The 14517-nt window shown below is 44.4% G+C and overlaps 1 protein-coding gene across 1 annotated transcript in view; it reads left to right on the top strand.

Annotated features, from left to right (window-relative positions):
• The first annotated feature begins 8903 nt into the window (after positions 1-8903).
• The window catches only part of CUNH3orf20 (chromosome unknown C3orf20 homolog), a 55755-nt gene continuing 50141 nt past the window's right edge, over positions 8904-14517 (top strand). The window contains exons 1-2 of the mRNA XM_029557105.1: positions 8904-9369; positions 10401-10541. Of these exons, the coding sequence (XP_029412965.1) occupies positions 8904-9369; positions 10401-10541 (607 nt within the window). The remainder of the gene's footprint in view (positions 9370-10400; positions 10542-14517) is intronic.

Genomic DNA, 14517 nt, shown 5'->3' with positions numbered 1-14517 from the left:
TTTTTTTTTTTTTTTTTTTTTTTTTGCAGAAACTTATAAAATCCTAAATTCATATGGAATAGCAAGAACAAAGTTGGACTCAAACTTCTGATTTCAAGACTCCTTGCAAAGCTTCTGTACTCTGAATGGTGTGGTTCTAGCATGGGGACAGATGCATAGGTCGGTGTGCTAGTTCAGCCAGGTGTCTGGTCAGTTGACTTTGTTTTGTTTTTTGAGACATGGTCTTACTATGTAACCTTGTGTTAACCCTGGCTGACATGGAACTTACCAGGTAGGCCAGACTGGGCTGCATCTGCCTCCTGCGTGCTCAGTTTAAAGATGTGTGCCGCCATCTGACCAACAGTTGACTTTTAACAAGGGTGCAAAACCATCCAGTGCAAAGGAATGAGCTTTTCAACAATTCCATGTCCCATGTAAACCAATGAATTTAGACCTCATTCTATATATATCCCGAAGTCAGGATGAATCAGAGACCTAAAAGTAAGGGCTAAAATGTTACAAAACCAGCCAACTGAAACAGTTTGGAGGACAAAGGTCTGTGCCTCTACTTCCTGAGTACCCGGCATGCTCCAAACTAGGTTTTAAAGAAATGGGATTACTAGGCATGCCATAATCATACAAAAAAAGAAAAGGAAGGAGAGGGAAAGTATGAAAGCTAAAAGGTACTTGCACGGCAGAGCACCAGGACATTTGGTAGGGTAGGAAGGAAGGGCCCAGAATGTGAGCCAGTGTGGCCTGGGAGCCCAGCAACCATGAGCCCTTAGGTGGACAGAAGCAGCTGAGGATAGCTATTTGTCACTGCTCTCTATTAACAGTAGGGCATATTTTCTCTAAGATTTCAGAGACTATATAAGCCTATTTCTAGTCCCCTCTGCCACATAAATTTATTTGCCTTTTTTTTTTTTTTTTTTTTTTTTTGGTGAGCCCAACTATATCCTCTTTGTTTCAGACTATAGATCAAGTATGAATGCTGCTTATATTCTTGTGGGCCTGTTTTGTGTGAGTGCATCCAGCAGATGGCGATAGTGTCCTCATTTCAGATTCTTGCTCTAGAACAGCCCTGGCTTAATAGGAACACAGTGTAAGCTATAAGTATCATTGCCAGTTTTCTTTTCTTTTTTTGAGACAGAATCTCATGTAACTCAGGTTAATCTCAAACTTGATATGTAGCTGAGGATCGTGACCTTTTGTAAATTAAGCTGTTCTTAGACAGTTTCATACATGTCTACAATGCGTTCTGTTTACTCTGCCGTCCATCCTCCCATCCCTACCCTACTGTCGGTGTCCCTTGACCCTACAGGTGCTTTTCTCATATTCATGTCTTGCATTGCCACCCAGATTGTAACTGGGATTGTAACGGATTGTAACTGGGATTGTCTGCGTGACCTTGGGTTTAGAACTATCCCCTGGAGCCTGGTGGGCACACCAGCAGGTACATGTTTGAAGAGAATGACCTTCCCCCAGAATTCATCAATAGCCAGTAACTTCAGCAGGAAGGAGTAGGGCCTCATGAGCACTCCATGCATGATTGCAGATGCAGGCTCTGCAGCTTCTGTAAGATCATGTGTATGATGTGCCCTGAAGACAGCGTGTCACTGCCCTTTCACCCTGTCTTCTGTCCCTTACATACTCTACTCCCTGTTTAGGACTGAGCGCTCTCAGCCATCGCTTAGTCTCAGTACCCTGAGCAGCCACGAGTCTGCATTCACTGTCATTCCCTGTCCAGAACAGACAGTCACAGGGCAACTGGAAGTGTTGATACTGACTTTCTGACCCTCTTGTCTGTGCCTTCACCTTCTGAGTTCTGGGATTATACATGTGCACTACCACACCAGGTTTATGAAGTGCTAGGGGTTGAACCCAGGGCTGCTTGTATGCTGGGTAAATACCAACTGAGCTACATTTCCAGCCATTTTCAGTTTTCTAAGAAGCATATTTTTAAAAATGAAATTAGGGGGACTGGAGAGATGGCTCAGCAGTTAAGAGCACTAACTGCCCTTGCAGAGGACCGGGGTTCAAATCCCAGCACCCACATGGTGGCTAACAACCGCCTGTAACTCCAGTTCCAGGGGTTCTGACACCCTCTTCTCTCCTCCACAGGCACTGCACTACACAGGTGCATCTACCTACATGCAGGCATAACACACATAAAATTAAAAAATAAATTTAAAAAATGAAATTAATTTTATATTCTATTAGATCTGCAATACTTTGATCTATTAGATCAAAGTGTCTCCATGTAGTCAATATACAGAAATCATCAGTGAGATACTTTGTTTCCTTTTCATACTAAGTCCCCAGAGTGCTGAGTATAGACACTAATTTTTCATACTTTATATGTTTAAAACAGTTGAAAAAAGTAAATTTAAGTTGTTTCAGACAAATATCTAAAATTTCCAGTAATTGAATTGAGTATCGTGTTTTAAGTTTAAGAATTTTTGTTTGTGTTTTTGAGGTGTTGGGATTCCAGCCCAGGGCCTGCACATGCTTGTCAGCTGCTCTACCACTGAGCTACAGCCCCAGCCCCAAGTTTGAAGTTTAAATTTTTACCTTTTACACACACACGCCCATGCACCACAGTATGTGTAGAGGTCAGAGGACTTTTTTCTCCTACTTCTATATGAGTTCCAAGGTTCAAGCTCAAGTCATCAGGCTTCCCAGATAAGTGCTTTTATCTGCAGAACCATCTCAACTCTAAATCAATGAATTGCCATATTAACCTATTCTATTGGGCAGTGTTGCTCCAAATGACTGTTTGCACCCTTATGATCTCTGTACACCTCCCATTAGTGACCAGAGGATCAGCAAGTCAGTTTCTCCCAGGTGTATGTTAAACATCTAATAGGTTGAAACCCAAGACACTATAGCTGTGTCTAATTTGGGAACAGCAAGTTTTGAAACTTACAGAAGAACATGCCCATGTCCTGTTTGTGCCTCTGGAGAGCAAAGCAAACCATTTGAGAAGAAGTTCCTTTGAGATACTTGTTTTCAATGTAGTCTTTCCTCCATGCCTTGTGTGTATTAGTATAGTTCATTTGAATTGGTCCAGTGAATCATTTTGTTAGCTTGCTGAATTCCCAAAGAACATTCGAATCCATATACATGAGATGACTGCTGTGTTTGGCTGTACATTTGCCAGATACTTGGGTGGGGGAGTCATTTATCCCCCTAGGCTGGTGTTCAGCTGGCCTGGTTGTGACATAGAGATGAGGCAGTAGAATTTAGAATCTGGAACAGGGGTGGGTACTGGTCTTCACAGTTAACATAGATAGCCACAGCATATGCCGCTTGTTTCCTTTTAAGCCAGTGAGTCAAGCTGAGTCAGTTATGTCAGACCATTCACACAGAATACATGACTAAGGTAAGTGATGATAATTGAAAATAATTTGTCGACCTGAAAACAACTAGAAGAGGAAGCTCCCACTGGTATCCCTTGGCACTGCTGGCTGTTTGTGAGGACAGTGTTGCTGCTATAGGCTGTGGGCATCTACCTTCATGTTTGAAGAGTGAGTGTGGGCGTGCACATGAGCTAGGATGAGGGCCTCAGGACAGCGGGGTTGATGATATTGTCTAGAAAAAGGAAAGTCAAAATGCCCATGTGAATTAGTGTTTTCATAAGAAGCTGTCCTCTGGCCTCATCTTGTTTTGCTGTGATTTCCTAGATCCAGGGCTGCACGTGTGTGTGTATGCACAGTCCAGGGATAGGAATGGTCAGGATGATGTTTCCTTTCCACTTTCAATTTAAATCAGTTTCTCTGCATTTCTAACTGCCACATTCTCTCTAGCTCTCAAAGCCCACACGCTTGGCAATGTGCCTTGGTTTCAAGCATTTTCCCTGAACATTGGTCACTGTCAACATTAAGCTTCCCTGAGCATGAACATGAAATTTACCCTCTTCCCCACCCGCTTCACCCCCTCCACCCTTCCAGTCTCTGTGAAAAGACTGGCTCTGCTGCCACAAGGTCCCCCAGGCCACAAGTGTCTGAGAGCTGTGCTGCTGTCGTTGCAGGAACAAGTCATTTCTTGTCTTCTGATCACAAATAATCTTTACTTCTAAATTTCCATATTATCTATCTCTGCTTTTTCAAATTTTCAATCTAGCTTTTCCATAAGTAGGTGGTCATGCAGTGTGAGGGTGCCATTTGGCTAGTGTGTCTTCATTTCAGACTGATGTGCTTAGTTATCTTTAGTTGCTGCCTAGTAGTTCATCAAAGTGCACAGTAACACAGGCACAGGTCACTATTCAAACTGGCTATTAGGAAGGAACCTGCTAGTTAATCTTTTAGATTGATTTGAGATTGTCTTACATGGCCACCTTCCCTCTGCCTTTGAAACTGTCCCACTTTCAGAAGCAAGATCTCTGAGTCACAAGGATAGGCTTTTATGTTGTTTTATGGGTCCTTTCAGGAGACCCATCTCATTGAATCCCCCATTGGCCAGGGATTTAGAAGCAATGGCACCCCAGGACAGTGGGCACCAGGGTTTTATGTTGAGCCTTGGCACAGTGTGAAGCAAAGCCAACTGGGCCTGGGCATGTGTGCTAAGATCCACTTCTCCACGTGGCCTGTTCTCTGCTAGACAGTCCTCAAGCATCTGTCCAGACACCATTTTCTGTTCCAAGTGGCTCAGAGGACAGTGTTGGGCTTTCCTGTCTATCTCTGTTGATGTCCCACACTGAGTGGGGTGTCCTCACCTGAAGCCATGCTTGCTCACAGTGGTGCAGACCTTTAAACCCAATATTCAGGAGGCAGAAGCAGGCAGAACTTTTGAGTTCCAAGCCAAATTGGTCTAAATAACAAGTTCCAGACCAGGGAGACCCTTTCTCAACAAAACAAAAAAAGTGATGGCATACTTATACATACTACAACATGGATGAATTTAAGATTACTTATCAGTGTTCTGCCTGCCTGTATGTAAGTGTACCATATGAGTACTTGGTGCCTAAAGAGGATGTTGGATCTGGAACTAGAGTTACAGACAGTTGTGAACTACTGGCAATTGAACCTGGGGTCCTCTGCAAGATCACCACTGAGCAGATGCATCTATCCAGCCCCAGTATGAATAAAATTTTTTAAAGTCTTATAACAAGCAAAAAAATGACAAAGGACCACATTTTATTTATTTTAGTATAATATTTTAAGTCTTTGAGAATTTCACATATACTACATAATATATTTTGATCATATCCACTCCCAACTCCCTCAGCTGCCCCCAGAATTTTCCCCAACATGTTCCCTTCCCAGCTTCATCTCTTCTTCCTCCTCTTCCTACGTCCTCCTCTTCCTCTTCTTTCTCCCCCTCCCCTCTCCCCTCTACCTCTTCTCCCTCTTCCTCACCCCTCTTCCCTCCCTTCTTCCTCCTCTTCCTCCTCCTCCATTTGTACCCCACTGTATTAGTTAGTTCTGTGTCTGTAATAAAATACCATGACCAAAAGTAACTTATAGAGGAAGAGTTTATTTTAGCTTGTGGTTCCAGAGGGAGAGTCCATAATGCTGGGGAAACATGGCAGCAGGAGCAGGAAGCTGGCTGAGCACATCTTATCCACACACACGGAGCAAAGCAAGAAGAGAGGCAAGGTTGTAAACCCTCAAAACCCACCTCAGTAACGTATTTCCTCCATCAAGGCTCCACTTCCTAAAGGTTCCAGAATCTCCCCAAACAGCTGCCACCAACTGAGGAACAAGTGTTCAAATACATGAGCCTGTGGGGGACATTCCTCATTCAAACCACCCTACTCATTAAGTCCAATCAGTGCTGAATGCACGTGCATGCAGGGATGTGTGGGTCCATCCCTGGAGCATGGGCAACCTGCCAGTAGCCATAACCTCAAAGAAACATGACTTCCCTTCCTCCAGCAGCCATCAAGTGCCAATAGCTCCTCAGCTAGTGGTGAGAGGACCACATATTTCATGATTCCGTTTATATGAAATGTCCAAAACAGGTAAATCTAGGGGATTAGGAGATGCTCAGTTGGTAAAGTGCACTAGCATGAGGACTTGAGTTTGATCCCCAACACCCAAATGTCTTGGGTGTGGTATTACACGCTTGTAATTCCAGTGCTGGGGGAGGAGGACACAGACAGATTTTTGGGAATCACTGATCAGCCAGCCTAGTCTAGTTGGTGAGTCCCAGGTCTCACTGAGAGAGCCTGCCTCAAAAGAACAGGGCAATGACTCCTGAAGAACAATACCCAAGGTTGATCCCTGGCCTCCACATGCAAAAACATGAATCTGCACATAAGCACACACATAATTACAGCCAGATCTATACAGACAAGCTAGGATAAATTGTCAGGGTCGGGGAAATGGGTGTTGTTGCTAATGAACTTCTTTTTAAAAAAATATTTTATGTGTATGAGTGTATTACCTGCATGTAGGTAAGTTCACCTATGTTGTGCAATGCCCACGGACAGAAGAGGCTGTCGGGTCCCCTGGAACTAGAATTACAGACAGTTGTAAGCTGCCATGTGGATGCTGGGATTCAAACCCAGGTCTTCTGCAAGAACAGTCAGTGTTCTTAACTGCTGAGCCATCTCTCCAGCCCCGCTAATGAACTTTTGCTAATTGAACTTCATGTTAAAATGTTCTAAAAACTCGATGATGATATTGGCAGCATCTGTGTGAATATACCACATGCTAGCATATGGATTTAGGAGTGAAGTGATGGTGTATGAATTATAGTTCAGTAAACTGTTTGAAGGATTGAATCAGCATTTATCTATTTGTAAATCTTCAAAATTAACTTCCAAAGAAAGGAACTAGGGCCTGGAGAGATGGCTCAGCAGTTAAGAGCACCAGCTGCTCTTGCAGAGGACCTGGTTTGGTTCCTAGTACCCACATGGTGGCTAATAACTTCAGTTCCAGGGGTTCTGGAATTCTGCAGCCATTGCATGATGTAAATGTACTTATATACATGCTTATATACATGCAGGAAAAACATAAACAAATTTTTTAAAGAGCTAGTTAGGAGAATGAAGGAGAAATTCCCCAAACAGTTAACATTTTCAAAGGTTTTCAAGGATTCTTTTAGTTATCCTCTTCATTTGAGTCCTGACTGAGGAAGAAAACAGTGAGAGAACAAGGAGGAGGAGGGGGGAGGGGAGGGAGAGGAGGAGGGGGAGGAGGAGGAGGGGGGAGGGGAGGGAGAGGAGGAGGGGGAGGAGGAGGAGGGGGAGGAGGAGGTGGCATAGGCATAGGCATAGGCATAGGCATAGGCATCATCACCATCATCATCTACCCTGCATGGTCAGGGTCAGATCCCTCTGGCTTGCTGCCCTGATGTTGGAGATTCTGAGTGATGTCTTTGTTCTGTGGCCTGACCATTTCCAAAATGCATCTATTTTTCTGAGCCTGTAAAGCTGAGGAATGACAAGACCAGGGTTGACAGATATACACAGGAAGCCACTTTGTCTGCACATCTGCAGAATATTAGAAGCTTTTCCCATTGGGCCTCTTTTTTTATTTGGGGATTTTGTTTCTGGTAGATGGGCAGAGACAGTTTGAAGGAAAAAGTGCAATGGCTTCTGGGGTCAGGCGACTCCCAACCCAGAGTTTTGGTTCCCCATCAGCGAAATGGGAAAGTTAACAACCTTCTCACCACAGGCTGTACATACCTGGTGGCCATGAACTTGCTCTGCAAGCACTGTGGCTGTATGAACTTGGGGTGGCCCTGAGAGCAGGACTTGAAAAGGGAAAGAAGACTGCCTATGTGGTCAGGCTGGAAGGTGGAAAAAGAGATGTCTAGAGAGTATGGTCATTGCATGCAGTTAGAAGGTACAGTCAGTAGCTTGCCCTCTGTTCTTGTGGCCAACATCATGGCAAGTGAGCTAGATGGGCTGCTAGATAGATGATAGAGATGAGCCAGCATTGCATGGAGCCCCCTAGAAGGGCCATCAGTGGAGGGATAGACTGCTCTGAGCTTCCCTCAAATGGACATTCCTTCCTGTTATAGATCTGATGTCCTCCTGCAGAGGCTCACATCCTCATGAAGCCCCTCAGGAATGAAAAGCTAGCCATTGTTCTTGTATAGCACAAGATCCAGAAGTGGGTCTATGTTTTCATAAATGTGTTATCTGCTAAGCCCAAGGCCCCAAATGCCTACTTGAGCACTTAGAGCCCTGGAGCAGCTCTGTTAAAAGAGAAAATACTTCCCACAGTTAGGGTATGCATTTGTCATACTATACTATCTCTGAAATTGTGGTATGTCTTACAGTTAATAGCATCTTTCTAACACTCTACCTTTCAATCGATGATGTCCTGGACTTGATAAAATGTGGCTAGGGTTATCAGACATCGGACCACGGGGATGCATTGTTCTCATGCTTTGGTGCCTGGTCTGGGATGTGCACATTGAGTAATTGCTTGCCTACCCCAGGTCCAGGAGCTCCCATGTCCCTTGTCTCTGGAGAGCCAATAGAGCATCCTTCTGTTTTTGCAGGCTTTTATCAGTAGATCAGGGGCAGATCTTCCACCCTCAGATCGCTACTTCAGAAGGTGTGGTGAGACTTTCCTCCCCTGGCTCTTTTGTCCATCCAGCCCCCAAGGTTCCTGCTTTTGTTTCTGTTTTTATGACTGTCCTGGAGCTTTCCTGTTCCCATCCTCATCAGCAGCTCCTTCCCAGTGTGATTTGCTAGTGTTGGTGTTCATGGGAAGATGAGGGAAGAGAGCATTACATCGCTCTAGCATGGGAGAGTGACCAGCGACCTCATTCTCCTGAGACAGGAATCAGTGGTGCAGTCACCTGTGAGGGCTACCTCTGCACATCCACTCCACTTTTTTCTAAGCCTTTTCTGTAGGTTAGAGCTTCTGACCCAGTCACCTCTCAGAGTGCTGCATCTTTACAGCTGAAAGTCTTTCTCTTCTGAGATGGACAGCGTCACCTACCAGTGACATGAACCAGGCGACATGAACCAGGTCAAGAGTAACCGAGAACTGTACATGCAATACTCAGCCTCAGCCCCCAAGCTGCTGGCCCACATCTCCAAACTCCTTATAGTCTGCCGCAACACAGGCATTGCCATCCCAAAAGGCATCAGGAACATCTTTGAGCTCACCTGGGAGGAGCTTATCAGGGACCCCGCAGTGCCCACTCCATCCAACATCCAGGACCTGGTGATCAACTTTGGAGCTCCCCCAGTGGTGCTTGCTGAGGTGATCCCTGTGCAGCCCCCTCTCCAGAAGAAGCCACCCCCACCGCCTTCAGCACTGCTCACGGCCACTAGTGTGGGCAAGCAGTGTGCCTCCTCCCCTGTCTCTGCTCGCCCAGTGCCCAGTGGCCAGGATACCCTTCACAAGTTCCAGCGGCAGTCCATCCACCTTCTGACAGAGCTTCTCTCCCTGAAGATGAAGGCCATGGTGGAATCTGCCTCTGGTAAGGCTGCTTATAGATTGCCTTTCATTCTTGCACAGGTAGGAGTGCACACTGTGTGTGTGTGTGTGTGTGTGTGTGTGTGTGTGTGTGTACACCACTGTGCCACATCCACCCTGACAGGTGTGAATTGAGCATCCATGATCCAGAATCTAAAATACTCTGAAGGATGTTGAGCACTCATGTGATGCCACAGTGGGACATTCTATAGTTGATGGTGCATGATGAGTTGCAGGCACACTAGAAATACTGTATAAGACAACCTGCAACCCAAGTATAGGGTGTACACGAAACATCAGAGAAGTCCGTGTCTCCATCTAAATTCTATCCCCATATATCTCATTTTATACACGAAAATAAATATTCTCAAATTCCCAAAATTCCTAAATCCTAGAATCCTAGACTCCTCTGGTCCCAAAGCCTTTGATAAGGAATATTTAAAAAGGGATATAAAAAGGGGCTGGAAATCAGGGGTGGCTACAGGTCTTCACCCCCACTGTTCTCCCATCCTCCTTCCCAGTCACCCAGAGCTATAGAGCACATTCAAAGGTCAGCAGTAGTAGCAAGAAGATGCCATAGAGACACTGAAGGGAGGGGTTGGGGCAATGGAGCAGAGGTGGACAGAGCTGTACTGAAGAGCAACAACATGAAGTTTGTAACTCAAGAGCGTGGTCCAGCCAGTAGCAGGGGAGTTAGGAGAGCCTGGTGCCTCCAAGATGAGGGCATCATTCTAGGACTGGGAAAGAGCCTAAAGCAGTGTCAGTCACAGCCTTCTGGCAACTGCCTTGTTTCCAATTCCAGCAGCCTCAGTGCTCAACCTGTGGGTGGGGAGGCAGGCAGGTGAGGGGCCTAGGAGCAAAATTGCTTGTGGATCTCAAGCTCTCTGCCCACTTGAGTGTATATATAAGGAGCCCCTCACCCTTACATCAGGAATAGAGCTTTTACCTCTTCCCTGGGCCATTTGCAAAGGTCTTTTTTCTAGAAGTGGCATCCATTCCAGGAAGAAAATGCTATGCATTTTCTCATTCCATCAGCAGGTGCCAATCCCCTGGACATCACCAGGCGCTTCGTGGAGGCCAGCCAGCTTCTCCATCTCAATGCCAAGGAGATGGCCTTTGACTGCCTGATTGGTACTGTTGAGAGAAGCTGCCTTAATACAGCACAGCTGGGGAAAGGTGGGTACCTGCCAGTAGATGAAAAGTACAAGCTGGGTATGGTGGTGCACTCTTTTAATCCCAGCACTCAGGAGGCAGAGGTAGGCAGATCTCTGTGAGATTGAGGCCAGCCTGGTCTACATAGCAAGTTCTAGCCTGGCTGGGCCTACAAGACACCCTTGTTTCAAAGAGCAAAAACAAAGGAAAAAAGTACACACAGGCCAATGTGCCTAAGGGTTGAGGGATGTGGAGCAGCAGGAGCCACAGACACCATGCCACTGGCAAGGGGCAGTTAGTGTATCTTCTGTGGAGGGCAGCCTGGGTATCTTGGTGATGTCTGCACCTCACAACCCATAATTCAGCAGCAGCTCTTGTAGGTCATTCCTAGACTATGCTTCTTAATAGTCTGCAGTCAAGTGTTTAAAGCTACCAATCTGTTGTGGATCACCCTTTTATACACATGGTAAAGATGTCAAAGCAGTGAAGTTGCTACAGTCTCTGTCTTAGTGCTGATTCTCTGAGTCTGAACTCACCTGCTCATGGCCTTGTAGGGATTGGTGCCCATCACCAGTCCGCAACTTACAGCCTCCACATGCACATGCAACTCTACAGGAGTACTTACTATAGAATGGCTTGGAGTGGCAGAAAGATTAGAAACAGCCAAATGTCATCAATGGAGAAAAATTAATTATGGTCCATTTAGATACTGGTACATAGTGAGCACCAAAAATGAGCGAAGTGAGCTGGGCACGTGGTTCATGTTTGTCATTCCAGCACTCAGCAGATCAAAGGAGGAGGATCAGGACCAAGTTCCCTCTCAGCCACATAGTAAGTTCTAGGCTAGCCTGGGCTATATATGAGACCCTGACCCTCCAAAAGAGTCTAACACTAAAGCAGTATAGATAAGTCTCAATAGCATCAGGCCAAAGAAAAAGGTATGGAAGGGTACGTTTGGCATGACATTTTTAAAATAAAGTTTAAAGTCATGCAAAGGGATAAATTGTTAAGAGTATATCATACAAAATGCAGGTATTCAGAACATGAGAAAATTTGAGGAAGTAATCTTTAGTGCAGGGTAGAGGAGCAGGATCTACAGCACACAGTTCCCTCAGTTCAGTATTTGATTTCTGTAATATTTCTTTTTTCACTTACTTGCCTGTGTGTATGATGAGAACATTTATGATACTCCTGCCTTCTTAGCAAATGTCAAGTTCACTACACAGTAATAATGACAGGATCCTTATGTTGCACATGGATCCCAGGACCAGCATCCCCCTGTACACTACCTAGCCCAGAGCTCCTATGTTCTCTGCTCCTATGAGTTTGACTGTTTTAAATTCCACATATGATAGAGACCATGCAGAATTCATCTTTGGTGCCTGGCTTATTTCATGTCACATAATGTCCTCTAAACTAATCTCTTGTTGTAAGGGACAAGATTTCCTTCTTTTGAAGACTAAATAATTTTCTTGATCTGTTCATTCACTAATGGAAACTCAGGTTGATTCTACATTGGCTGATGTGAATTATACTGCAGTGTCAAAGCCATCCCTTTAAGACACTGACTTCATTTCCTTTGGAAATATACCCAGAAGTAGGGTTGCTGAATCATATAGTAGTTCTATTATTTTTTCAGCCAGTTTTGTTTTGTTGTAAACTGCAGCAACCTAACTAATTAGCATGATGTAAATTTCCATGCTTCCTCCTCAAATATACCTTTTAAAAAATGTGTTGACTTTTTTTGTGTGTGTATATCACACAGAACATCCCAAACCATCTTATTTGACTATACACCTAATTCCCAGATGGCACCCTCCCATAGCCTCCCTCCCCCAACTAGAGCCCTTATACTCTGATAGCCCTGCTACTGTCTGCTGTGTTGTCGGCACCCCCAGCCATTCCCCACTACTTGCTCTTCTGGTGAATCTAGTCAGCCTATCTAGAGGTCTTTGTTTTAGGAGGGTCAGCTGTTCCTCATCTAGCAGCAATCAATTGTCAATATTCCTTTAGATAAGATTGGGGTCTGCTGTTCATTTTCCCAGTTCTATGCTGGGTTACTATCTGAGAGTCCCTTTGGTTACCCTGGCCAACAACTCAAAAGAAGGCATCTCCTATCAGGCATTGTTGCTTGTTATGTGGCCTTTAGCTATACATATGGACTCTTAAGAAATTATATTGGCCCCTTTAATCTTTAGTTATACTTTCCTTTTGGGTGTTTAAGACCATACACTTGGCCCAGATATTGTGAATATGTGCTTGGGGGGGGGGATGCATATGTACATATGTGTGGGAGTATATGTATGCCCACATGCAGAACAGATGGACACTGGGTCTCTCTCTCTCTCTCTCTCTCTCTCTCTCTCTCTCTACAAGGCGTTTCTTGTGGCTCCAGTGGTTGGGCCGTTGCCTCAGGCCTGCTGTGTGGCTGTCATTAGGACTTTCACCCTAGGCTCAAGCCTGTCTCCCACATCCTGTAACTAGTCAACCTAGGAGGGCAAGGAGAAAAAACTGTCCTTTATGTCCCTCTGACCAAATTAGTATAGGCCTCAAAGTATGTCTGTTAAACATCCAAGAAGGTTAGTTCCACCAGTCTGGTACTTTTAATTACTGTGTGCCATGTATATAAATCTTGGGTAAAGACCAATTGTTCTCAGATAAACCTTACCTAGACATATATTTCTTGGTCTGCTATATATAATTTGTCAGTAGGTTGTAGGAGTAATATGGTTCCCTCTGTTTTTCAAAACTAGCTAGGCATTATTTATCTCTCACATAGTCTCACACCTCCATCATGGTTTTCCCACTTAAGGTGCCCCCATTTCCCCCCCTCTCTCCCTTAATAATACCCTTCTCCTACGGTCCTGCCTCTCTTGAGCTCCTTAGTAGTTCTATTTTTAATTTTTGTTTCATTTTGTTTTTGATACAGGGTCTTGCTATGCAGCCCAGGATAGCCTTGACCTTATAATTTTCCTGCCTTAGCTTCTCAAGTGCTAGAATTACAGGCATGTGACACTCTGCCCAGCTCTTTTCAGTTTTTCAAGAACTCTCCATTCTGTTTTCCATTATGGCTGTATTCATGTATAGTGCTACCACCATTGTTACCAAGACTCTCTTTTTCCCATGCCCGCATTCGCATTTGCTTTGTCTGTATTTTCCTAACAGCCAAAAATGATATCGCATTATGGTGTTGATTTGTGCTATTCTGATGATTGATGAGTTTGAAGACTTTTTTCATATGCTGCTGGCCATTTGTATGTCTTTTGACAAATACCCATTCAGACCCTTGTTCCATTCTTTTAGTCGGTTTTCCCCTGTAATGTTTTATATCTTTAGCTTGGCCTAGGCTCACAAGTGTTCACTTTAATGCTTAGCAGTACTCAGTGAAGCACTCAATTGATATCTCATATCCATGCTCTGTCACCTGTGCCCTAGGTGCCCGTTAGCACCTCTCTCTACCCACAGAGTCAATATCTGTGAAGCTTCCTGGATGGTTGAAGGTTAAATATCTAAGAATGATATATGCATTCAGAGCAAATCAATTGAATAGTAAAACTACAGATCTTGGAAAAACTAGGATTTCATGGAAGTCAATGAATGTGACGTGGAAGACTCAGATTCCCATGAAAACCACCGGTGCATGCCATTGCAGGATGAAGCTAGTAAGCACCAAAGAGGAAAAGCCATCAGATCACGCAGCAGGGAAAGGATACCTGAGGTCCACAGACTTAAGAATAAACAAGAAATCCCTGAAATACTTTTGCAAAAGACAAACACAGAGGGGGCCATATTTGATTATTTTAAATGATTATTCAGAAAGAAAAAAATCAACCAAAAATCCCAGCACATTATTCTAACTTTTGTAAGATTAGTATAGCATAGCTTAGCATAGCATAGCATTAGTACTAAGATTTGTTAAACACAAGATAAAAGAAGTTCATTTTGATACATTTTTCTCCCTAAGATTAAGTTCCAATTATTTCTGCCTCTTTGCTTAATA

Source organism: Nannospalax galili, unplaced genomic scaffold (genome assembly GCF_000622305.1).
Source record: "Nannospalax galili isolate Female #2095 unplaced genomic scaffold, S.galili_v1.0 scaffold406, whole genome shotgun sequence".
NCBI classification, from domain to species: Eukaryota; Metazoa; Chordata; class Mammalia; order Rodentia; family Spalacidae; genus Nannospalax; species Nannospalax galili.
The sequence above is the reverse complement of the archived record's forward strand: the minus strand, read 5'-3'. Positions and strand labels throughout refer to the sequence as shown.